The following is a 26,765-nucleotide window of genomic DNA, read 5'->3' on the forward strand; positions in this document are numbered from 1 at the left end:
ATCATTTGTTACAGCAGCCACAGGACACTAATACAGTGTGTTTGAGGCAAGCTAAGGGGAGAGTCCACCATGTGGGTCTGCAGAGATAGGTAGGGCCAATTCATGAAGGGCCTAGTTGACCATGGGCAAGAATTATGGTGGGCTATTAGAGAGTTCTAAGGAGTTCTAAGTGACCCATTTAAAGAATGTCTCTCTTGTTTCTGAGTGGAGAAGGGACTGGAATGCACAGGGGTAGGGGTGGGGGAAGAGGAAGTAGAGAGACCATCCAGGAGCTATTGCAGGGGAGGGAACACTGGGCAGCCACCGGGGGCATCAGTGGAGGTGGAGAGACAATGGATTCCAGAGACGTTTACAGATGGAATGGAGGAGAGGGCTGAGGGAAAGGGAGGACTGAAGGATGGTGCCTAGGTTCCTTTGTTGTTGTTGCACGTTGTTCAGTTGCTCAGCCGGGTCTGACTTTTTGCGACTCCATGGACTGCAGCACACCAGGTTTCCCTGGTGTGAAGGGAGCAAAGTCTGAGGAAAGTTTGCTCAAACTCATGTTGGAGTTTGCTCAAACTCATATCCGTTGAGTTGATGATACCATCCAACCGTTTCATCCTCTGATGTCCCCTTCTCCTCCTGCCCTCAATCTTTCCCAGCATCCCAATGATTCTTTTATTGGAGTATAATTGGTTTACAATGCTGTGTTAATTTCTGCTGTACAATAATATGAATCAGCTATGTATATCATATATCCCTTCCCTCTTGTGCCTCCCTCCCCTCCCCCATCCCACCTCTCTAGGTCATCACAGAGCTCCGAGCTGAGTCCCCTGTTCTTTACAATAGGTACCCACCAGCTCCCTGTGTTACACAAGGCAGTGTGTATATGTCACATGTATATACGTCAGTGCCACTCTGTCAAGACTCCTAGATTTCTGACTTGAGTAACTAGGGACCTGGGGAAGACAGGTAGGAAACGAGTTTGGAAGCAAGAGAGACTTATGTTTTGAATTTTCCAGTGTGAGGAATCTAGGTGGAGAAGTCAAATGGAGACGCCAAGTTAGAGCATAGGTCTGGAGCCTGTGGGAGTGATCACCACCAGATATAACAGCATGGGGGGCCTCAACATCAACAGATGAACACGGCTCACTGGGCTCGGATGACATAACCCAGGGAGGGATTATGGGAAGAGAAGAGATCAAGAAAGCCAGGTAAGGGTGGTACTGAAATCTTGACATGTGACTACTATCAAAGCTCAGAGTTGATGTTTCCTAACTTACAAAAGGCCAGTAGATCCATCCAAAGCATTCTAGGCCAGACAACTTGCAAAGTAGGACTCAAAATTCTCCAACAGGGAGGTTACCTGAAAGATGTGTGCTTGTGGCCATTGGCTTATCCTTGAGCAGACAGATTCCAGATTTATAGCTCAGAATATATAATTCTTCCATGCAGAAAAAAAAGGTACCAGAGCAACAGAATTTTTTAAAGAGCTTGAGACTTTAATTAGATTCACTATCAACTTAGAAGAAAAAAAAAAATGTCAATCTGAGTGTTTTTCCCCCCCCCAAAATCTATAGTGCCAAAACCAGATGCTGAAATGAATACACCCCACAGAAATGTGGGAGGCGGAATCCCATTCCAAGAGGGCTGAGTTGAGATTACATACAGCGTCATTATTGCACCAACATCTTCACGCCTCCTTTCCTGCTTGGGAGATTGGTGCAGCCCAGTGTGTGAGGCACATGGCGGTCGGGCACATATCTGGGTACAGCCTGCACCAGAGAGGACTCGGGGCCTCGGGCCCTGGGTGGCAGCAAGCAGCAAGGTCGTTAACAAGACAGGGACTGACCTGAGCAGTTGCCCTCCAAGAATTACATGGCAGGAGACTACAGTTGGCCATGCTGGCAATCCAAGCTCTTTGGAGTCCCCAAGATTTCCCTCTGTTTCTCCCTAAATTTAATCCTACTTATCATCACGTCCAGAACAATCCACAGATCCAACCCCTAAGTGCTGCCTGTCCCCCTGTCAATTATCTGAAAATCCTTCCTCTCTGGACGGTTGCAATCCGCCCCCTGGCAGTAGAAGTGCAGAGTCCTGACCACTGGACTGAAAGGGAATTCCCTGCATCTCTTCTTTGGAGACTCAGACGGTAAAAGCGTCTGCCTACAACACAGGAGACCCGGCTTCGATCCCTGAGTGGGGAAGATCCCTGGAGAAGGAAATGGCACCCCACTCCAGTACTCTTGTCTGGAAAATCCCATGGACTGAAGAGCCTGATAGGCTACAGTCCATGGGGTTGTGAAGAGTCGGACACGACTGAGCGACTTCACTTCACTTCTTCTTTATCTGGATCTTCTTTCTTGACACCATTAGTTCCTCATCTTCCTCCTCCCCACCTGCTCTCCCCACCCCTAGGCAGCAAGGGGCTTCTTCGGGGCCCACCTTTGCCTGATCACTCACTGGTCTCTCTGCTTTGACCCTTGTCCCTTGGAGTGAGCCATTAAAACATAAGTTAGGGGAGCCAGGGCTCTCATCTAAACTCCTCAGGGCTTCCCACTGAGTGCTGGGTGAAAGTCAAGGTCTTCTGATGGCCCGGACCACCCCTGAGCTTTCTCTGGCCTCACCCCCGTCACTCACACCCCTATTCTCTGCACTCCAACCACAATGGCCTCTCAACTGTTCCCTGACAATGCCAAGTGCACTGCGGCTCCCAGACCTTCACGCTTGCCTGTTCCCCACTATGGGAACATTCTTCCCTAGACAGCAGCATGGCTGGCTTCCTCATTTACTTCTTGTCTTTGTTCACATGCCACCTCATCAAGGGAGCTGTTCCCTGAACAATCTACCTAAAATAGCAGTCCCCGACCCCCTCTTCTCCCCTGTTCTGCTTAACCCTGTCTTCTTAGCATGACTAGCTCATCACTGTGGTTTCTTCCTTCCTCTAGGATGTCAGCTCTTTGAGAACTCAGGCCATGCTCACTGCAGCGTCCACAGAATCCAGAATGATGGCTAGCACATTGTAGGTGCTCAGATACTTCGTTTATTTCCAGTTGTGCCGGGTCTTCGTTGCTGTGTTCGGGCTTTCTCTAGTTGCAGCGAGTGTGGGCTACTCTCCAGTTGCAGCGCGAGGGTTTCTCACTGCGGTGGCTTCTCTTGTTGTGGAGCACCGGTTCTAGGGCACTCAGGCTTCAGTAGCTTGGCATGTGGGTTCAGTAGTTGCGACTCTTGGGCTCTAGGGCATGGGCTCAATAGTTGTAGCACATGGGCTTAGCTCTTCTGTGGCATGTGGGGATCTTTCTGGCCCAGGAATGGAACCTATGTCTCCTGCATTGGCAGGTGATTCTTTACCACTCAGCCACCAGGGAAGTCCTCAAATATTTGTTGAATGAGGGGAGAATTCATTTGCTGAAAAGAAGCAGAAATAAAAGGTAGATCATCATAATGAGTCACTTTTTCCCCCGACACTTCTAGTATCTTTTTCCTGAGGAGAGGAAGGCTGCCTGGGACCTGGAATTATTCCTGATGTGTCTGCTGCTCAAAATGAGACTCCAGATGCAGCACAAAGATCTCAGTGGAGAGCATGAAACCCTTTCACTCTCTGTGTGCTTTCTAAATCACACAGAACTCATTTGTTATCAATAACAGCAAATAACTCTGATGGGAAGCATGGATTTATAGTTCAGTTGGATTCGTTTAAAGATGATTAAAGCATTTTAATCCCTTTTATTTTATGAGAGAGCTTTTAGGTAATGGGAGTAAAAGCCCCCAGAAAGAATGTTCAGTTGCAGCGGACCCCAACCTTTTTTGGCACCAGGGACTGGTTTTGTGGGAGACGATACTTCCACAGACTGGAGTGGTGGGGTGGAGAAGGCAATGGCACCCCACTCCAGTACTCTTGCCTGGAAAATCCCACGGATGGAGAAGCCTGGTGGGCTGTAGTCCATGGGGTCGCTAAGAGTCGGACATGACTGAGACTTCACTTTCACTTTTCACTTTCATGCATTGGAGAAGGAAATGGCAACCCACTCCAGTGTTCTTGCCTGGAGAATCCCAGGGACAGCGGAGCCTGGTGGGCTGCCGTCTGTGGGGTCGCACAAAGTAGGACACGACTGAAGTGACTTAGCAGCAGCAGCAGGAATGGTGGGGGCTGGTTTCAGGATGATTCAAGGGCATTACATTTATTGTGTACTTTATTTTTATTATTATTACTACACTGTGATATATAATGAAATAATGACATACCTCACAATACCGCAGAATCAGTGGGAACCCTGGGCTTGGTTTTCCTGCAACTAGACGGTCCCACCTGGGAGTGATGGGAGACAGTGACACCCTAAGTGTGTTGCTTATGTTCAGATGAAGCTTTGCTTGCTCTCCCACCACTCATCTCCTGCTGTGCGGCCCAGTTCCTAACAGGCCACAGGCCCGTACTTGGGTTGGGGACCCCTACTCAGTTATGTCTAGAGTCTGCCCTCACTAAGAGAGAAGCACATCCCTGAGATGGAGGGCTCTTGACTCAGCCATGATTGCAACACCATGCTGGTTTATCAAGGAAAAAGCACTGGTAGGGTGTCTTTGCCTGTGGGGACACCTTGTCCCGCTTAGCCTCATGGTTTGTTGCTGTCGCTGTTCTGTCAGTCTTGTCCGACTCTTTGTGACCCCGTGGACTGCAGCACGCCAGGCTTTTCTGTCCTTCAGTATCTTCTGAGGTTTTCTCAAACTCATGTCCATTGAGTCGGTGATGCCATCCAACCATCTCATCCTCTGTTGCCCACTTCTTCTCTTGCCCTCAACCTTTCCCAGCATCAGGATCTATTCCAATGAGTTGGCTCTTTGCATCAGGTGGCCAAAGTATTGGAGTGTCAGCTTCAGCATCAATCCTTCCAATGAATACTCAGGGTTGATTTCCTTTAGGATTGACTGCTTTGATCTCCTTGCAGTCCAAGGGACTCTTAAGAGTCTTTTCCAACACCACAGTTCAAAAGCATCAATTCTTCAGTGTTCAGCTTTCTTTATCGTCCAACTCTTACATCTATACATGACTACTGGAAAAACCATAGCTTTGACTATATGGACCTTTGTTGGCAAAGTGATGTCTCTTGCACATGTTCACAGGAGTAGTGGGGAAATGACTGGACCCATGGGAGGCTGGACAAAAAACTGGAAGTTTCCATTTACTGAGATGGGGGAGATGGAAGGATTACCGTGGCAGTGTGGAATATCAAGAGTTCGCCTTGGGTTGTGCAAATAGACTGTAAAGTTTACACTGAACTTGGTGAGGCTGGAAGTAGAGGGTAGCCTGTGGGCAGCAGTTTGGGGCAGGGCTCATGAATCACCATGACCAGTGCTGTGAGAAGGTTTTGTTGAGTCCTGACTGGGTGTTACTGTTAGTCATAGGTCCCTACCCGGTGACCAGGAGGGTCCCAGCTCCTGGGGGAGAGAGCTCCATTCAATTCAGGGGTTTATTGTTGGGTCCTGCTGTGCACAATAGAGAAGTGTGCAAGACAGTGTAGAATTACAGTTGTTGTTGTTCAGTTGCTAAGTCATGTTGACTCTTTGTGACCCCATAAACAACAGCACGCCAGACTTCCCTGTCCTTCACTATCTCTCGGAGCTTGCTCAAACTCATGTCCATTGAATCGGTGATGCCATCCAACTATCTCATTTTGTCGTCCCCTTTTCCTGCCTTCAATCTTTCACAGCATCAGGGTCTTTTCCAATTACAGTTACCACCCTGTTTAACACCCTTCAGAGGGCTCCCAGTGCTCTTGAGTTAAAGACTAGCTACCTCTTGGTCATGGCTCACTAGGTCCTGCCTGACTGGCTCTTTCTTGTCCACACTTTCTGTGCTCTGCCTCCCCTTCCCCCAGTTCCTCTAATATGTCATGTACATGGTTCCTTTGCTTGGGGCGCTCCCCTCACCTTGACTACCAGTCACCATTCCTACTTTGTCTTTTTAGAATTGTTTATTTTTATTTTTGGCTGCACTGGTCTTTGTTGCGATGTGGGAGCTTCTCACTGTGGGGGCTTCTCTTGTTGCAGAGCACAGGCTTTAGGCCTGAGGGCTTCGGTAGTTGCAGCTCTCGGGCTCTAGAATGTGGGCTCAGTAGTGTGGCACACGGGTTTAGTTACTCTGCTGTCTGCAGAATCTTCCTGGACCAGGGATCGAATCCGTGTCCGCTGCATTGGCAGGCGGAGTCTTACCCACTGCACCACCAGGAAAGTCCCCCACCTCGTCTTAAAAATGACTTCCTCAAACAGGTTTTCCCTGAATGCCCAGTCACCTTTGACGTGTGCTTAGAGCAGTTCTCCTTCTGAGGTTTCTTCTAGTCTCCCTAATTAAGTGATTGTGTAATTATTCCTTTAAGGTCTGTCTTCCTTGCTTTGCTGGAAGGACACAAAAACGTTCTAAGTCAACAGCAGCAAATCCAAATGCCTTTAGGAGCTGGCAGACAATGTAAGTGCCAGGAGGATCAAATAGGGAGTGGTGAGGAGTGTGGCAAACTGGAGAAGTGCCAGTGCTTGTCCTGTCTAAAAGGGTTAAGTCTTTTCCCCCCACTCCACTGCCTCCTCCTCACTGTATGGATAAAGCAAAAACAGCCCTCAGGCTGTACTTTTCTTCCAGACAGCCAGACTGTGATTTCTGAGCCCTATTGACTTTTTTTTTTTTTTTTTTGAGAATCTCGATCTAGGGAACAGTGTTGCCTGAAGCCACACTTAAGAGTTAAACCTCTAGATTTCCATTTTATTGCTTTCTCCTTCTTTGTGATCATGTGGACAAATAAGGATGGACCAAGGAGGGACAAGAGTGGATTGAGGTTTTCAAAAGATGTCCATTTCATTCTGGGTGCTTATGGCAAGAGAGATGGGTGGCCTGTTTGCCAGGACTGTTAATAATAAGTCACTCATGTGACTTATTTTAGGGACTAACTGGTTTAAATTCCGCAGATCTTCAGAAATGTCACTTTCCACTGAGGAAGTTTTCCCTCTCATGATTAAATACACACACACACACACACACATACACACACACACAAACACACACCCCACATGTCTTCCTTCCTCAGTATTAATCACCTTCTCCTATAATTGGTACTTAAAATGTCAAAGGAGAAGAAATTAATTAACAGGAGTATCCAGTACAGCAAGGCATGCTGCAAAGCTCTGGGACTGATTATAAAAAGCACTTCCTTAAATATTTTGAGCACTTTTGGGATTCAGAAACCTCCCTTCTAATTGAAGGATCTTTAACTACACCCCAAGTCCTGGCTGGTGGCCAGGGGTGCAGAGCCACAGGAGGCCGCGTGTGGAAATTCTTTCTCCATCACCTCAGGGAGACCTCCCTCCATACTAGGATAGGTGGCAACGGAGGTTCAGAAACAGCAGGGGCCGCAGGCAGAATCTGAGAGGAAAAGGTTTAACATTACTGAGTTCCTGCTGTGTCAGGAACTTTACATACGATTTTTCACAACCATCCTGTAAGACAGGCAATCCGATTGTCTCCATTTTACAGATGGGGAAATTGAGGCTCAGAGTGGTTATGAGTTCCCCAAATCAAGCGGCTACTAACTGAAAGCGCAAAGGATTCAAACTTAGGTCTCATTCTAAAGCTTTGCTTTTTCATGGAATCTTGAAATCCTATTCCTAGCTCGCTTCTGTGCTGCTTCCCACTCCAGCTACAAACTCAAGCTGTAGGAGTTTTGACAGCTAAGCCAAAGCCAAGACCCAGACCTGGGAGGTGGAGCAGAGAGATGCCCAGCACCCCGCCCCGGCTCCAGTGCCAGCCAATGGTGCTGCGGCCCCAGCAGTCTTTCGTCCAATCAGTCAGAGGTCCCCGCCCCCATCCCCTCTCTTCTCTTCCCCGCCCCTCCACTTTCCCTTTGGCTCGACCGAGCTTGACGGAGCGGAAAGTCCCTTCAGTCCGCCCCGGGCCGGCAGCCATTGGAGGAAGGTCTACCATAGGGCGGCCCAATCAGGGCGTGCGCCGGAATGCAGCCCGGGCTGCGATTGGTTGGGGCGGCTGTTGCCCCTCCGCCCCCGCTCACTCCCTCCCTCCCTGGGCGGTTCAGAGGCGGGGCAAGTGGGGGCGGGCCCAGGTAGCAGGTTTGGCTGCGCGGGGGCCCTCGCGTCTGAGGTAAATACTAGGGCGGTGGGTGTGGGACGGCAGGGCCAGCCGGGGAAGCGGGCTAGAGAGACTGGGGAAGGGGCGACGCCCCGCCCCGCGAGGTGAGTGAGTGAGCGAGCGGCCGAGCGACGGGTGACCCTGCCCCTCGGGCGTCCTTCTCCGGCCTCTGGGCGCCTCGAGCTGCCACCGCGGCCGTCGGGCCCTGGTCGCCGACCCGTTACCTGCCCCGGCCCTTAGCCGGCCAGGCCCGCGGGGTGCTGAGCCAGCTGACGTCAGCCTGGGCTTCCCCACCTCCCCAGGCCTTCCTGAAAGGGCTCCTGAGTCGTGGGAGCGTGGTCACCGCCGCCGGGACCTCTCGAGAAGCGAGGACTTGGTGTGGGAGCAACGCAGAAATCTATCTTTTTGAGCCCCCCATTTACAGATCGGGAAACTGAGGCATCCGACGGCCCGGGTTGGCATTGAGAGCGCGGGGTTGTAATCTTACCATCGGTGCCTTGGGGGTGTATCGGTTGATCGGTTTTGGAGTATGTGGCTCCTGTCCAGGAAGAGCAGTCGGGGTTCTGGCCTCGTTAATGGCGTGTTATGCTTTTTCTTTCAGTTTCCCCCTTTCCAGGGTGAGAATGCTTTTACACAACAACCTGGAGTTCTTTAGTTGAAAGGTGCGCTCTGTTGAAGCAAGGTATTCATTCTTTTCCTCCTCCTCCCCAACCGCCCACCGCCCCCCCCCCCCCCCCCCCCCGCCTTATTGTCATTTTAACGATCTCTGGGGAAATCGTGAAGTCCTGACGGACGATGGTGTTCCTGGGTTTGGTTCTCAGCCGGGTCAGCTGCCCAGTTATTCATGTACTTGGCATCTTTTCTATTCCGCCCCGTGGCATTTGCATGTTTTAGGATGATTGTCGTCTTCCAGCCACCAAGCCTTTCAATCTCTCAACCCCCATCCCGCCTGCCCCCATCCTCTCCCCATGCTCCCTGGAAAGTTATATGGCTAGCTTAACTAAGGAGCATTGCCTGCTTTGCTTTTGATTTAGAGCTAATAGGGATCTTAATAAGATTGTTCCTTTTGCAGTCATTGGCTCCTGGAGAAAAATCCAGGCCTTGAGAGAGGGTGTTCATTCAAGCGTTGGTTTTCTGCACACCCCCTCACGCCCCGAGGAGACTGAATGGTTTAAGAATTTAGCTTGCCAGTTCCCTACTGGGTAGTGGGTGGATTTGAACTAGCACAATATTAGGTGAAAATGATTTGCTGAAAATTCTTGTGGAAATTCATATACTGTGAATGTTGATAATACCCAGAACATTCTCTAATGTTCGGCTACAAAATTGTACAGTACTCTTTGGAAGAAGCCTTTCTTTGGAGGGTAACTTTTGTGAAGAGCTGGTAAGATCAGGGCGCTTGTTTGATCTGGACTGCTTGAATTGTGATTTTGTTTAAGGAAGTCTACATAAGAAGACAGGAGTAATTATTCTATTCATCAAACTTTCAGTATTTTGTTCCTTGTTTTCACTAGGTAATCTTAAATTTGTCAGGGTATCGTCTTTGGTTTTACAGAATTGTACAACCACACGTAGACATCCGACATGGTGTGAGGATCTAGGAACCCAGTTTCAAATGAACCTCAAAACAAGTTCTGTTTGTGAAATTTTCCTTATTTATTTCCACTTAAGTGTATAACAATGAAGTGGCATAAAGAGTCAGAGAATTAGAATTATTATTTATTTAGGAGATTAGGTAAAAACTGTTAAATACTCAACTCCTGAGTCTTCTTTTTAAAGAAGCTTTTTATCACTTAAATGATTAGGATGAGGAAATGGAAATTTGGCTTTCACTATTATCACCTGAGTTAACCAAATCATTCATTCATTTCTCTTGTACTGAATGTCTAACATACTGTCAGGCCCTTGTTTGGGCAGTGGAAATATAAAGATGAAGGACTTTGGGAATTCACAGTTTGGAAGTGCAGTGGCCAGGTTTAACTCTGGTGAGACCAGAGTGTCCCTGGTTCTTTTGATATGAATATGTAGATGTGGGAGGCAGACTTTGTTTTAAACCTCATAAATCCCACTTGTTTTAGGGACTGAATATGTGTGTTCTTGGATCACAAGTTAAACTCTGAGGAAAACTGACTCTTCTTTGGCCTGGTCACTTTTCTGCAATCTCTGCTGTTTAGGAATGTATAAACTTGGTCTTTCAGTGAGAAATATTCTCTTTTAAAATGATAATTATTCTAGTTATCTAGAAGAATTTGGAAAAAGTCCTGTATATCTTCTTTTTTGGAGGGTATTCACACTAACCTCCATGCTTCTTTGCCATTTATAATTATGGGCAGCTTTTGGTATTGTAATTTTTATTCTGATTTATATAGCCCCTTGTTTTTAAAACAAGTCCAGATATCTCAGGAGATGCAGAATGTTATTGAATTGTATGTTTTTGTTTTCTTTAGTGGAGTTCTTTGAACAGTAACCTGATAACTTCAGACTCAAAATGACATTGTTTCTTCTAGATAAATTAGCTGTTGTCAGTTTTATGTAGTTATTGTTGTTCATCTGTGCTGTATATTATCTTTTAGAACTAATTTGGACCTTTAGTATATTCATGTAAAACTTATTTCTTGATCATCTTTTCGTTGCACTTGATAGGAAGCTGATATTTGTGCCTTTCCACCATCGTCTTGGTTTAATGACTTTATTGTAATACAATTAAATTTTCCTCTGCTCAGGATCCAGGCCCATCAACAAGCTTAGGTAACCATGTATATTTTCAAATCTGTGTGACCTGAACCTCTTCTGAAATGTCAAAAGAAAGTCCTATTCAGTGTGGCTTCAGGGTTAAAAATATTACTGTATTACAACTCTTTGAGAATGTTCATTCAGCACTTATAGTATTACTCAGTTTTCCAGCCTGAAATAAGTACAATGGTATTAAGATGAATTGTTTCAAAGTGAAGTACGGTATATTGTTAGAGGTAATTTTTAAACAGTTAGGCCTGAAAAGTAATAAGAACAAAAATGAGGGCAGCCGTCATATCTTGAATCTTCTGTATTTTTCAGTTTCGACCGCTGTGCTGAGTGCATAAAAATACTAAGCTAACAAACCTTGATTGATAAAGAACTCACTGACAATGTGATTTAAATCTTATGCCGTCTTGAGTCAGTTTTTACTGCTTGGGGTTCAGTGTCGTGCTTGTCCCAGTGAAAGAAGAATGTGGGCATCGTGTTCATTCCTTCAGTGGGAGAACAGTCTCTATTAGCATATTCTGCTGTAAGGCCAGTATCACGCTCCTGCTCAGTTGTGTCTGACTCTCTGTGATATCCCGTAGACCGCAGTCTGCCAGACTCCTCTGTCCATGGGATTTCCCAGGAAAGAATTCTGGAGTGGGTTGCCATTTCCTTCTCCAGTAATGCCAGTTTACTGAGATATTAATGATCATTAAATTTGTCTTATATACCTCTAGTAGAGCCATAAAATTTTCCATTTAACTTTATCAGTTACAATCAGAATTAGTTTTTAATATGATAGTTCCAAACCTATTCTTTCTTCATGTATTCTTTAAAAGAGGAAAAACCACATTTTGGGATAATGTGGTTTTTGGATAATGCTTTTTAAATATTTTATAACTTTCACTTTGGCTGGTCTGGTTGTCTAACATGACAACTACTATTAATGAGTTTGTTCACTCTTACTTATGCTAATGCAAGTCAGAAAAAAGTTACTGCTCCTTGTGTAGTTCACTTTAAAATATGGTTCATAATAACTGTTGTTAAATTGCCCACAACCTTCTTATAAACCAAAGTAGTTGGTTTAACTGTGTACTGTCTCTGAAATGATTTGCAAAAAAACTTTTGTAATCAAATTGATTTGAAATAGGGTGTCCTAATGCCTTCCATATAGTAGTTTAGTTTTGTCTTGGAATATTCCATTAGCACTGGTAGTTTTTATTTTAAATTGTGACATGGATTATGAAGCTGGAGAATCAATCCAACAAGAATTGTTGGCATATACTAATTATTAAGATTCAAAGAATTTTAATATTTGAAGGCATAATTTGTTGGAACTAAAAAAAATTCCTTTCAAAACAGAATTGCCATACTTTAAAAATAATTTTGACCAAAAATATTTAAATATATTTGAAAAAGAACAATGCAACTTCACTTTTTTAGGAGTTGCTTTTTGACCATCTCATCCTACCTGGAGCAACAGAAATAATGCCTGTGAAATAAAGCCTATGTGCTTTACTGCTAAAGACCTGTTCAGAATTTATGTATTCCTCTTTTTGTTACTGTTTTATCTTTTTAAACACACAACCATATTTCATTACCTGGCTTCTCAGAACTGATTAGAAATAGTAAGCTGGAAGGCTGTACAAGAAGTCAAGTGCATGTTGCAGGAAACCACAGAAGATGGCTGATGGCAAGGGAAAATGGTAGAGTGTAAATCTAAGGAAGGAGGAAGCAGGAACTCAGAAAAACCGTAATATAAAACCTCTTAGCAAAGAGACAAACATCTTTTCATAGTGACAGCCACATACAATGATTTACATTTATGTTGGTAACTCAGTGCTCAAGATAAAATTGAGACTATTTCCTTGTTGAAAAATGCTGACATTTAAAAAGAATTTTAGTCTGCAATAACAAATACTGCATTTGGGAACTTTTAAGGAATAGAGCCAAATTAAGGTTTGGGTCACTGTTTGGGTAGCTCACCGCAGGAGTTTTGTTTATATGGCGCCAAGGGTTTCCACAGGTGTCTTATATAAGTGGCAAATGTAAATTGATTCTGTTTCTGCTGAAGTAGTGCCCTCAAGTGGAATTAAGGCAAACACATTATAGAAAAAGAGAAAACCGCTTTATGCTACCCGCCCTCACTAAATGTTGTGCATATATTTCAGTGATGTTGATTTGAAGAACAGCAAAGCCCTTTACCCTGTCTCGGGCAGTCTTCATGCCTCATTCTAGCTTGTAGAGGGCCTTTTTATTAATAAAAACTTTACATTATAGGAAAACCTCATCAACTACCGATGTGTTATAAAAGAAATACTATTCTGTGTGTAGATTTGCCAGGTTATGTATTTAATCATTAAGTTAAATGGCTAAACTTTAAATTTGGTTCTTTAGTTTTAGGAATATTTATTTTTTAACTCCAAGAATAAAATAGATGAATATGATATTGCTGTCACCTGCTGCTGTTAGCCCAAATAATGGAAATGAATATCACCTCCTCACAGGAGGATGGAATAAATACTGTATTTAGAAACCAAATAGCCACATGCATGTGACAGAGAATACCTAAGAACCATTGTTTTCAGTAAGATAATGAATTAACATAATGAATTATAGTCTACTTGAATTGATGAAATTGTATAGTTTTAAACCTGTGATTCAAGTAGGGTTGTGAAGGCTATTTTAATTGTGAAAAATGAATATCCTTGTAAAAATTTCAAATGAAAATTTGAAAGTGAGAAAGAAACAATCTTTTTTTCCTTGTCTACATAGTTAAACTTGTGGTATAAAAACATTTTATGCTTGATACTATACTGCAGTTATATTTCTTCCTTATGTAGTAGTCCAAGTTTTGATGGCTACAAAATTGATTTTTAAGACATTGTTAATAAAAGCAGATTTATAATATCTGATCTTTATGATTGAGAGAGATTAAATGATAGCTATGATTAATATGATTAACATTTGCTTATTAAGGATAAAATGTGTAAGATAAGAAAATGAAGCTGAGTTAGATAAAATGTTCCATTATCAAAACATGGCACACAGATAAATGAATTGTGGTTGAAGTTTTAGAATGTGATTTGATGATATTTTTATTGATAAAAATGTTCAACATAATTGTGATGGGTAACTTTTTACTTAAACTACTTGTATAGAAATAATAGCCTTTTTGATTTGTGTGTTTTGCCCAAATACAGCAGCTTATTCATTTAAGTTAGGCAGAGTCTATTAATTTTACTTTTTAAACTTTAAAAATGTCAGAATATTTATATAAGATTATATTTTACTAGAATCTGAGTTCATAAATTTCAGTGCCTTGGAAACAAACATTATTGTATTGTCTTTGGAGATAATTTACAATTGAATCTCCTTTATTAAATATGCAGTATTACAGTAGATATAAGTAATATAGTATGTCTTTTAACCTCTCCAGATATTTTTGAAAGTATATCATTATGTGTATGTGTGTGTGTTTTCACTAGCTGAATGAAGAATTTAAAAAGTCTTTGACCTTAATTTTAGCTCATGTAGAGTGAAGTGTAAAGTTTCTCTTTGCTTGTCCTCCAGGCATTTTGATTTGCTGTCTTTTTACAGCATGGACACCAAATTGCTAAAAACATGCTTTGGGACTGCCAATGAATTTATCTCTTGTGGTTTTACTACACACTTAGTAATTCCCTTTTTTTTGAGTTAATATTTTGGAGTTAATATCACAATGAGTTCGGGCTTATGGAGCCAAGAAAAAGTTACTTCACCCTACTGGGAAGAGCGGATTTTTTATTTGCTTCTTCAAGAATGCAGTGTTACAGACAAACAAACACAAAAACTCCTTAAAGTACCAAAGGGAAGTATAGGACAGAATATCCAAGACCGTTCTGTGGGGCTTTCGAGGATTCCTTCTGCCAAAGGCAAGAAAAATCAGATTGGATTAAAAATTCTAGAGCAACCACATGCAGTTCTGTTTGTTGATGAAAAGGATGTTGTAGAAATAAATGAGAAATTCACAGAGTTACTTTTGGCAATTACCAATTGTGAAGAGAGGTTCAGCTTGTTTAAAAACAGAAACAGACTAAGTAAAGGCCTCCAAATAGATGTGGGCTGCCCTGTGAAAGTCCAGCTGAGATCTGGGGAAGAAAAATTTCCTGGAGTTGTGCGCTTCAGAGGACCTTTATTAGCAGAGAGGACAGTATCGGGAATATTCTTTGGAGTAGAATTACTGGTAAGTTTGATAAGTCATTTTAGTGGGCTGTGTATTTATGTGTGTCTGTGTCTGTGTGCACATACGTTTTTCTTTTTCCTTTTTTGAATACAAAATAAGTTTTCCCAGAATTCTATATTTTTTAATGTTCGTAATCCTGAGGATTTACTTTCTAATGGTAGATTAAGATGATACAAAGATGATGCTTTGAAAACTTTGAAAAACTACGTATAGTAGGAAATACACGAATAGATCATGTAGTTATTGAAGACTTTCCTATCTTTGAATATTAAAAATGAACTCTTAGCAATTGTAAACAAATTACTTAAAATTGTTAATTATCCTGTGACATTATCATGGTAGGTTTCTTTGCTTTTCTTAAAGTATACTATTAAGTAACAAAATTTGGATATATAAGTTGTAGCAATTTCAACCAGCTTATAGTTGTCCCTGATAATATATGTGAAAATCATGTTGACATTTGTTTGCACTGAAAAGAAAACCAAGAACTCTGTGATAATGTTTCCAAAATTAACATTCTCAAGAATTTAAATGTTAGTTACATTTTGACATTCTTGCAAATACAATTTCATGCCTTGTTTGCTTTTTAAGTTTTTTAAGCAGCAATTGTAAAACAATTGGAGAATTGAATCCCAGCTATGCCATTTACTAGCTGAGTAACCAAACTGTTTTCTAAATCTGCATCCTCATCTGTGAAATAGTGATATTAATACACAACTTGCAGTGTTTTTGTGATATATTGATTCAGGATTTAACATGGTGACTGGCACATAGTATGTGCTCAATAAATGGAGACAACACTACTGTTAAAGTAAGTTTTTCTTTTTATGACAAAATTTTTGTTAAAACCACAATGTGAAATCCAGCCCAAGCTCTCTCACAGTAGAGTTATCATTTAAAATTATCATGTAATTTTATTTCAGCATCCGATACAGTTTCTTCCTTATTTTTTGAACACCCTATATTCAATGGTAACTGCTAATAATTATATTTCTTATATGTGTCACTTAGAATTTGTTCAGTGATTTCTCTGAAGTCCAAAGAATGCATCTTTTTTCTTAGGGATCATCTTTCTCTATTAGTCACTCACTTTTTTTTTTCTCTCATTTAAAAACTAGGAAGAAGGTCGTGGCCAAGGTTTCACTGATGGCGTATATCAAGGGAAGCAGCTTTTTCAATGTGATGAAGATTGTGGAGTATTTGTTGCGTTGGACAAGCTAGAACTCATAGAAGATGATGACACTGGATTGGAAAGTGATTATGCAGGTCCAGTGGATACAATGCAGGTTGAACTTCCCCCTCTGGAAATAAACTCCAGAGTTTCTTTGAAGCTTGGAGAAACTATAGAATCTGGAACGGTTATATTCTGTGATGTTTTGCCAGGCAAAGAAAGCTTAGGATATTTTGTTGGTGTGGACATGGTAAGAAATTTTGAATTATATTGTCTTTGTTGTATATATCTGTTAGTTTTATAACCAATTTAGGTACAGATTAAACACTTTGAATACTTAAAATAGACTACTTTGGAGTAATTTAAAGACCTCGTTCTAATTTATCTTTCGTAAAGGAATGTTGATACGGGATAGGAGTCTAGTTGTAGAATTATAGTTATTCATTTTTCCAGTCTGAATAAACGGAAATAATGTTTTCAGTCTTTATTTTATTTATTTATTTTTTTTTAAGAAAGCATTTTTATTTTTATTTTTTATTTTTTGAAGTTCCTATTTTATTTTTTTTTATTTTTTTTTATTATTATTTTTTATTTTATTTTATTTTTAAACTTTACATAATTGTATTAGTTTTGCCAAATTTGCTGTGTAATAAACAGAAAAAACCCCCACCAGAATATATTGCATTATGTCTTAGTTTTCTTTATTTTGAAAAGGCTTTTTTTTTTTTTTTTTTGTAATCTGTGTTTCTCTTTTTGTAATATTTTGCTGAATTTTACTGACTGCTCTGATTTTAATGATTTAGTGTAAAAGTCACTTACGGAAAATGCCTGAATAGAGGAACAGCACATTGCTTTAGAGGAAAGACAATTCAGTGCCTTCATAGCGTGTATTTCACTCAAAAAAGTTTTTTTTTTTTATTGTGGTAAAATTTATGAAACATAAAATTTACCAATTTAGCCATTTTAAAGTGACATTAAGTACTTTCACATTGTTGTGCACCCATCACCGCTATTCATCTCCAGAACATTTTCTTCAACCCAAAATGAAACTCTGTACTTATTAAACAATAACACCCTATTACTCACTCCTCTCAGCCAGTGTTCTTCTGACAAGCAGAATTCTTTCTGTCTTTGTGTATTTGCTTATTCTCTGTGCCTCATATAAGTGGAATCATACAGTATTTGTATTTTCATTTGTGTCACTCATTGTTAATGTTACCTTACAGTCATAATTGTTAATAATGAATACATCTCAATATGGCAAATTGGACAGTACATGTGGGATTAAGAGGAGGAGAAGAAAAAGGCTTGAGAACATTTTTTATCATAGATTGAAAATATGAACAAGAATTTGTTAGGTATAATGAAGAAAATTCATATGGAATTATTAAACACCAGCAAGAACTGGGAGAGGTTGTGAGTAATAGACTTTTGTGCTCATGGTGTTTTTAGTGATTATTTTTTATCTATTCAGTTATACTTTGGGTAGGATATGAATGCTCTAGTGTAAGTTTCTCTTACACTTTGCTTGGAAATCCAAGGAAATTCTATTTGATACCCATTAGTTAGATAAACCTCACTCTGTCGTTTAGATAAACACTTACTGAACATTTACCATGTGAAAAGTTAGAGCCAGAGTTAAATACGTAGGTCCCTCGGGATAGCTAGAAATAAAAACACATTTTAAACCATTATTCTTTAAATATTCAGAACTTATTTAGAAAAGAGAGTGTGGGCTGAGCAGGGGGAGCATTGGAGAAAGAGGGCCATAGGTCATTGGAGTTAGTTTCCTTTTGCTTTAGGTCATTTAGGCCTCAAACTTGGCAAAAGCCATTTAGGCCTTCTTCTCCTTAGATGGCAGTGTAGGTAGCATCTTGTTTACTTGGGGCGTCTGCCGAGCCATTGCACTACCAGCTTCTCCCCCGCCTCTGTCTTCCAGTTGGCTTATGCAAGCATTCGTTCCAAACCCCTCTAGTGTAGTCCTTGAAAGGAAAGTTCTGGCTAATGCAATAGTGTTCATCTCCTTCTATTTCCAGTGCTATTTAGAATGCTGTCCACATTGGTGCTCAGGGCAGTTGTCTGACTGGACTGTCTTCTTAATCTAGCTCCATGAACAGCACTGGACAAGTTGGTGCTAGACTGGAATATAAAGTAATTAATATGAAGATCTCCATTTTGAAGAGAATTCTTGCATACCCAGTGACATTCAATGACAAAAGAAAAAAATAGACTTTCTGTCTATAGAAAAAATTTCCTATCTATACGGGAATTCAAATTGAACATTTATGTAAGTGCTCAGGGAATGTGAAGGAGTGAATAGAGCAAGCTAGGGTTAATTAGGGGCCACTTTCTGGGTGAAACGGTGTATGATTACTGCATCTACCAGTGCAGATGTATGTTATATAGACTATTTATTGTCTAGTCAAGTATGATGAACACTTTTGATCCTTTGCTCCCCAGGTGGGTTTCTGTGGCTTGATTATTCTTGGATATCATTTTTTAGAGGATCCTCTTGTGGAAAATATGCTTTCATATTTGTTTTATTGAGGAGGATTTTAAAGTTTATTCTGTTAATTTCTAGGATAATCCTATTGGCAACTGGGATGGAAGATTTGATGGAGTGCAGCTTTGTAGTTTTGCAAGTGTTGAAAGTACAATTCTCTTGCATATCAATGACATCATCCCAGGTAGGTTTTCTTTGTGTTTTATATATTGTTAAGGCAGAGCTTCTAAGACATATTCAGTTATGAGGATATAAATATAAGCTTCAAGATGCGTTTTTGGAACTTGATTTTTATATTATGGAATTGTTATTAATAGGATATCTTTCCTTACCCCCAAATAAAAATACTTAAAGATTTTCATTTCTAGAAGTATATGAGTATGGGGTACCTTTTATTATCATTCACTTTTTCATTACTTGTCTATTTTAACCCTTTCTAATAATTGCAAGAGTCAGAAAATATAATAAACTGCTACCTATTTGAGTGAGAGCCTGGTTTCAACTAGAAGCCTTTTAGTAAAAGTTGGTCATTTTAATATAATCTAATATATTGTGGAGAGGATTCTTGCTGGATACCTCATGAGATCTCTTCCAGTTTTAAGGTGGTATAATTGATCTAACTTCATGACTCTGTAATCAGAAACAGATCATTCAACTTTTACATCTTAAAAATAATCTTAAGCAACCTTTATTTTACCTCAAAGAAGTAGCACCTAATGGCTGATGTCAACTAATTGATAAATTCTTATAGTTAGCAGCATCAGCATCACCTTCTCCCTGCTCTTAGTAGAATTGCAGTTAGAAGCTAGTCTACTGGTAGTATGTTAATCATGAAACATACAGAGGCAATCAAACTTGGCGATTCTCATTGAACATTATGCAGCTATGAATTGTCAGAAAGCCTGCATTCAATAGCCACAAATTATGAATTTCTTAATTAGATGACTTCTACATTCTTGACAAAGTTATAAGGTAGGTCTTAAGTTTAGTTCAGTCGCTCAGTCGTGTCTGACTCTTTGCGACCCCATGAACCGCAGCACGCCAGGCCTCCCTGTCCATCACCAACTCCCGGAGTTCACCCAAACCCATGTCCATTGTGTTGGTGATGCCATCCAACCATCTCGTCCTCTGTCATCCCCTTCTCCTCCTGCCTTCAATCTTTCCCAGCATCAGGGTCTTTTCAAATGAGTCAGCTCTCCACATCAGGTGGCCAAAGTATTGGAGTGTCAGCTTCAACATCAGTCCCTCCAATGAACACCCAGGACTGATCTCCTTTAGGATGGACTGGTTGGATCTCCTTGCAGTCCAAAGGACTCTCAAGAGTCTTCTCCAATATCACAGTTCAGAAGCATCAATTCTTCGGCGTTCAGCTTTCTTTATAGTCCAACTCTCACATCCATACATGACCACTGGAAAAACCATAGCCCTGACTAGATGGACCCTTGTTGGCCAAGTAATGTCTCTGCTTTTTAATATGCTATCTAGGTTGGTCATAACTTTTCTTCCAAGGAGTAAGTGTCTTTTAATTTCATGGCTGCAGTCACCATCTGCAGTGATTTTGGAGCCCCAAAAAATAAAGTCAGCCACTGTTCCCCATCTATTTGCCATGAAGTGATGGGACCAGATGCCATGATCTTAGTTTTCTGAATGTTGAGCTTTAAGCCAACTTTTTCCCTCTCCTCTTTTACCTTCATCAAGAGGCTCTTTAGTTCCTCTTCACTTTCTGCCATAAGGGTGGTGTCATCTGCATATCTGAGGTTATTGATATTTTTTCCAGCAATCTTGATTCCAGCTTGTGCTTCCTCCAGCCAGCACTAAGGTAGGTCTTAATTATCCCCATTTTGCTGATGAAAAAAAACTGGGGCTTAGATAGGGATAAGATTTGCTAGGATCAACTAAGATCCTACTTGATTTTGGTAGAGCCAGAATTCAAATCCAGGCTTGTCTGATTATAAAGCTCTGCCCTTTTCGGTACCTCCTCACCCCAAGTCCTATGTGTTGACTTGGGATATGAAGACCTGTATAGAAGCCTCACATGTATACTTGGGAATATTGTTTCTATGGGGATGTATTTTGTTTCTGAGTCTCTAAAAGCTGACTTTTGCTATATCAAGAATCGCAACTGAACAAAATGGCTTGGTTTTTTTTTGCTATCAGTGTTATTGCTGATTTTGACATAGGACACTTTTGAGTACCCCACAGGTCATTTCAAGTCCTCAGTTCCTTTTTTGTAAAAATGAAAGGGTTAATTAATACTAGATGATTCTTAAGATTCCTTCTAGCCTGTATTCTTTGCTATTCCTAATTCCCTGTTGACTTGGCAAGTAATAAATGCTTGTTTTGCTGACTTAGGAAATGCTTTCTACGTTAGCTTTTAGCCTTGCAGCAAGAATACATTAATTAGTTGGAGAAATGAGATTCAAATGATAAATTTGTTTCAATTTTGCTTTGTAAAAGTCTGACATACTTTATTTTCCTTGATTTCTTTAAAATCAGGTTTTAATTTCTTACACATTGGGTTCTTAGCTATTTCTTTGCTTCCCTTTGGAAATGAATGCTTTATATTCAAGGGGAAGCATACATGTGCTTGATATTTTATCTAGTAATATTTAATTTACCTTTTCATGTCTGCTTATGGAAAAACATAGTTTGTGATATAATTTGAAATACCTTTTGATGTTACAATAAATGTTTATTGTCTAAAAAGCAGTTTTCCTAAGGCTTGTTCCTTCATCAGATGTTATTAAACTCTTACTTAGGGTTTTTGTTTTTTTTTTGGTGTTGAGGATATAGTAGGAAACAAAACAGATAAAAGTTCAGAAATGGAGCTTTTATTCCAGAGAGTGAAGACAGATAATGAATGAGATATATGGTCAATTAGGAGCTTCCCAGGTGGCTCAGGGGTAAAGAATCCACCTGCAAACGCAGGAGATGCTGGAGATGTGGATTCCATGGCTGGGTCAGGAAGATCCCCTGGAGAAGGAAATGGCAACCCACTGAAGTATTCTTGCCTGGGAAATCCCATGGTAGAGGAGCCTGGTAGGCTACAGTCGATGGGGTCACAAAGTTTCAGACACGACTTAGTGACTAAATAACCACAGTGGTCAATTAGATGCTGATTGAGTGGAGAGTGGTAAGCAAGGTAAGGGGAAAGGGTGTGCTGGGGTGTGAAGGGTGGGATTTGGTTTTACTTTATGTAGAGTAGTCCCTTGGCTTGGGGTATCTCTTCATGGCTGCTCCAGCAAAGGGCAGCCGCTGCTCCTTACCTTGGACATGGGATATCTCCTCATGTCCTCCGCTCCTGACCTTGGACCAAAGAAAAGCAAGGAGAGATAAGAAAGCCTTCTTCAGTGATCAGTGCAAAGAAATAGAGGAGAATAATAGAATGGGAAAGACTGGAGATCTCTTCAGGAAAATTAGAGATACCAAAGGAACATTTCATTCAAAGATGGGCTCAATAAAGGACAGAAATGGTATGGACCTAGCAGAAGCAGAAGATATTAAGAAGAGGCGGCAAAAATACACAGAAGAACTGTATGAAAAAGATCTTCACGACCCAGATAATCACAATGGTGTGATCACTCACCTAGAGCCAGACGTCCTGGAATGTGAAGTCAAGTGGGCCTTAGGAAGCATTACTACAAACAAAGCTAGTGGAGGTGATGGAATTCCAGTTGAGCTATTTCAAATCCTAAAAGATGATGCTGTGAAAGTGCTGCACTCAATATGCCAGCAAATTTGGAAAACTCAGCAGTGGAAAACTCAGTCAGTTTTCATTCCAGTCTCAAAGAAAGGCAGTGCCAAAGAATGCTCAAACTATCGCACAATTGCACTCATCTCACATACTAGCAAAGTAATGCTCAAAATTCTTCAAGCCAGGCTTCAGCAATATGTGAACCGTGAACTTCCAGATGTTCGAGCTCATTTTAGAAAAGGCAGAGGAACCAGAGATCAAATTGCCAACATCCACTGAATCATGGAAAAAGCAAGAGAGTTCCAGAAAAACTATGCCAAAGCCTTTGACTGTGTGGATCACAATAAACTGTGGAAAAGTCTGAAAGAGATGGGAATACCAGACCACCTGGCCTGCCTCTTGAGAAATATTTATGCAGGTCAGGAAGCAACAGTTAGAACTGGACATGGAACAACAGACTGGTTCCAAATAGGAAAAGGAGTCAAGGCTGTATATTGTCACCCTGCTTATTTAACTTATATGCAGAGTACATCATGAGAAACACTGGACTGGAAGAAGCACAAGCTGGAATCAAGATTGCCGGGAGAAATATCAATAACCTCAGATATGCAGATGACACCACCCTTATGGCAGAAAGTGAAGAACTAAAGAGCCTCTTGATGAAAGTGAAAGAGGAGAGTGAAAAAGTTGGCTTAAAGCTCAACATTCAGAAAACTAAGATCATGGCATCCGGTCCCATCACTTCATAGCAAATGGATGGGGAAACAGTGGAAACAGTGGCTGACTTTATTTTTCGGGGCTCCAAAATCACTGCAGATGGTGACTGCAGCCATGAAATTAAAAGACGTTTGCTCCTTGGAAGAAAAGTTACGACCAACCTAGACAGCATATTAAAAAGCAGAGACATTACTTTGCCAACAAAGGTCCGTCTAGTCAAGGCTATGGTTTTTCCAGTGGTCATGTGTGGATGTGAGAGTTGGACTATAAAGAAAGGTGAGTACCAAAGAATTGATGCTTCTTAACTGTGGTGTTGGAGAAGACTCTTGAGAGTGCCTTGGACTGCAAGGAGATCCAACCAGTCCATCCTAAAGGAGATCAGTCCTGGGTGTTCATTGGAGGGACTGATGTTGAAGCTGACACTCCAATACTTTGGCCACCTGATGTGGAGAGCTGACTCATTTGAAAAGACCCTGATGCTGGGAAAGATTGAAGGCAGGAGGAGAAGGGGATGACAGAGGGTGAGATGGTTGGATGGCATTACCGACTCAATGGACATGAGTTGGGGTAAACTCCAGGAGTTGGTAATGGACCGAGAGGCCTGGTGTGTTTTAGTCCATGGGTCACAAAGAGTCAGACACGACTGAGCAACTGAACTGAACTGAGGTTAGTCCCAGTGAGCCTCTCTAATGTGTTGACATTTGAGCTCTTAACATGAAGGTGATTTGAGGGCTTGGCCAGCTTGAGGAATAGCAAGGGGTTCATTGTAGCTTGAGTGAGGGACAGTGATAGGAGAGGTAGTGAAGCTGGACCATGCAGGGCCAAATGGCTGGTGTATGGATTCTTGGCTTTACTCTAGGGAGTTGGGGAGCTAATGTGGATTTTGCACAAAGGACAACTTATGTAACTTCCGTTTAAAAATGACGGCCCTGGCTGCAAGTTAGAAGGCAGAAACAGGGAAATCAGGAGGGGGACTGTTGCAGTTATCCATATGAGAGACAGAAGATGGTGGCTTGAATTGGATTGGTGTGTAATAGCTTGTTTAGTTTAGCCTGTTTTAAAACTTATAATAAATAGAATCATAGTGATTGTATTCTCTAATGATTGCATTATTTAGTTAAAGTATATTTTGAGATTCTTTCTGGTGAATGATGGTATTAGTTTACCTTTACTGCTTCATAGTATATTTCATTGTGTGAATACTTCATGGTTTAATAACCCATTCTAATGTCAGTGGTTGTTTGGGTTTTGAGTATTTCCATATCCTCGTCAACGCTTGGTACCCATTAAATTTTTTGCCAATCTGATACCTTTGAGAAACGGTATCTCAGGGTGGTTTTAATCGTAGTTCCCTCATCACAAGTAGGGTTGAATAATTTTCATATGTTTATGGAAAATTTATGTCCTCTAATAAATACCTGGTTGTGTCTTTCCTCAGTTTTCTGTTGATTTGTCTGTTTATTGATTTGTGAGTTCTTTATTTTAAAATTTTAATAAAGTATATTTTCAACATTTTATTATGCAATTTCAAACATAGAAAAGTTGGAAGAATTTTATACTGAACATCCCTATTCCTACCACCTAGTTTCTACAATTAACATTTTTGTATAATACTTGCTTTATCATATTATGCATCCCTCTATCCATGCACATCTCCATCTTTTTTTTTTTGTAATGCATTGCAAAATAAGTTACAGACCTCAGTACACTTCATCCTAAATACTTCATTATGCATATAATTAACTAGAGATAAGTATTTAAGGTGTTTTTCCTTTTGAGATGAAAGAGCATATGGTAATAAAATATACATTGTATCTTTGGAATTTTGACCAATGCAAAAACCCTTGAATTTAGTAACTATCAAGTTACTAAAATAATTTTTAATAAGAAATGCATTTGCATATCTCAAATCAAAATAATGAAACAGTATAGTAGGATGTCTTGTTTCCATTCTATCTCCTCTGCTCTAGTTGCCCCCTCACTCCACTCCTTGCCACCCACCAGTAGCTATTTTTATTAGTTTCTTGTATATCTTTTTAGAGTTTCTTCATACAGTATAGGTGCATATTCTTTCTTCCCTTTTTAGCCATGAAGAATAATATTTATTCTGCATGTGCTTTATTCTCTTTTTTATCTTGGAAGTCTTTGTGTATCTGAGGTTCTCATTATTTATAGTACATATTTAACATTGTTATTGTGGTTCCCTAATTTATTGATTCTTACTAATAGATATTTGTATTGTTTCTAAATTTTTACTATTATGCACAATGCTGCACTAACCTCATACATATATATTTTCTATATGTAGAAATATATATGTAGGATAAATTCCCAGAAGTGGGTTTGTTTGATGAAAAGCTGCATGCATTTGTATTGTTCTAGATACTGCTAAATTGCTTTTGGTAGTTGGTATAACAATTTGTATTCCTGTCAGCAGAGTGTAAGAGTGATTTATTTTTTATTTTGCTTTTTATTTATTTATTTTTTACTGAATAGTTGATTTACAGCGTTGTATTTCTGGAGTACAGCAGAATGATTCAGTTTTACGTATGTTTGTGTGTGTATATGTGTGTGTGTACACACTCATATTCTTTTCATTATGTATTATTACAGGATAATGAATATAGTTCTCTGTGCTCTACAGTAGGACCTTGTTTTTTATCTGTTTTATGTAGTAGTATGTATATGTTAATCCCAAACTCCTAATTTATCCCTTTCTCACCCTCTTTCCCCTTTGGTAACCATAAGTTTGTTTTCTATGTCTGTGGGTCTGTTTCTGTTTTGCAAGTAAATTCATTTGTGTCATATTTTAGATTCTGTGTATAAGTGATACCATATCATAGGTGTCTTTTTCTTTCTGATTTGTTAGGTTGATACAAAAGTAATTGAGATTTCAGACTGTGAATTTCAAATCATTATAACTAGCCTCAAACACATCTCTATTAATCAAAGTAGGAACCTTTACAATCAACACATTTTTGCCAACAAGAAGTAAGTTTGTTTATTCCTGTAGCATAAAAATCTGAGCTTCAGGATTTGAGGAATTCTTGGAAAGCATTTTCTGTCTCTTGCTGGTTGTGGAAGCATTTTGCCTGCAAAATGTTGTCGAGATGATTGAAAAAGTGGTAGTCAGTTGGCGAGAAGTCAGGTGTATATGGCAGATGAGGCAAAACTTCGTAGCCCAATTGGTTCAACTTTTGAAGCATTGGTTGTGTGATATGCGGTCAGGTGTTGTGGAGAAGAACTGGGCCCTTTCTGTTGACCAGTGCTGGCTGCAGACATTGTATTTTTTTGTGCATCTCATTGATTTGCTGAGCCTACTTCTCAGATGTAATTGTTTTGCTGGGATTCAGAAAGCTGTAGTGGATCAGACCCATAGCAGACCACCAAACATTGACCTTGACCTTTTTTGGGTGCAATTTGGCTTTGCAAAGTGCTGTGAAGCTTTTTCTCAGTCTAACCACTGAGCTATACTTTCTATTCTGTCTGTTACTGCTTCAGCACCACATTGTTTTAATGATTCTTTATATTTTCATTACTCTTCTGAGTTTTCTAGATTGTCTTCTAAAAGTTTAATAATTTTTCTTTTCACATTTAAGTTGATAATATACTTAGATATGATCTTGTATA

The 26,765-nt window shown here is 40.5% G+C and overlaps 1 protein-coding gene and 1 long non-coding RNA gene across 34 annotated transcripts in view; one reads left to right on the forward strand and one right to left on the reverse strand.

Annotated features, from left to right (window-relative positions):
- Nucleotides 1-1,460: 1,460 nt before the first annotated feature.
- LOC147353199 (uncharacterized) lies at nucleotides 1,461-8,833 on the reverse strand. The gene is made up of 2 exons (XR_015144997.1): nucleotides 8,592-8,833; nucleotides 1,461-3,387 (listed from the first exon to the last, which is right to left on the reverse strand). It is a non-coding gene; the product is annotated as an uncharacterized LOC147353199 (long non-coding RNA).
- CYLD (CYLD lysine 63 deubiquitinase) overlaps nucleotides 8,056-26,765 on the forward strand; it is a 72,200-nt gene continuing 53,490 nt past the window's right edge. For 3 of the 33 annotated variants that reach the window (XM_086349497.1, XM_086349505.1, XM_086349514.1), the window contains exons 1-5: nucleotides 8,056-8,208; nucleotides 8,706-8,786; nucleotides 14,399-15,050; nucleotides 16,169-16,471; nucleotides 18,803-18,908. In XM_086349497.1, the coding sequence (XP_086205623.1) occupies nucleotides 14,547-15,050; nucleotides 16,169-16,471; nucleotides 18,803-18,908 (913 nt within the window). In that variant the 5' untranslated portion in view covers nucleotides 8,056-8,208; nucleotides 8,706-8,786; nucleotides 14,399-14,546. The other 30 variants (XM_086349500.1, XM_086349508.1, XM_086349516.1 and 27 more) reach the window with 15 other exon arrangements.

The sequence above is a fragment of the Bos grunniens genome, chromosome 18 (assembly GCF_055505025.1).
Source record: "Bos grunniens cultivar Pamir isolate PY7600 chromosome 18, Bosgru_T2T1.0, whole genome shotgun sequence".
Classification (NCBI taxonomy): domain Eukaryota; kingdom Metazoa; phylum Chordata; class Mammalia; order Artiodactyla; family Bovidae; genus Bos; species Bos grunniens.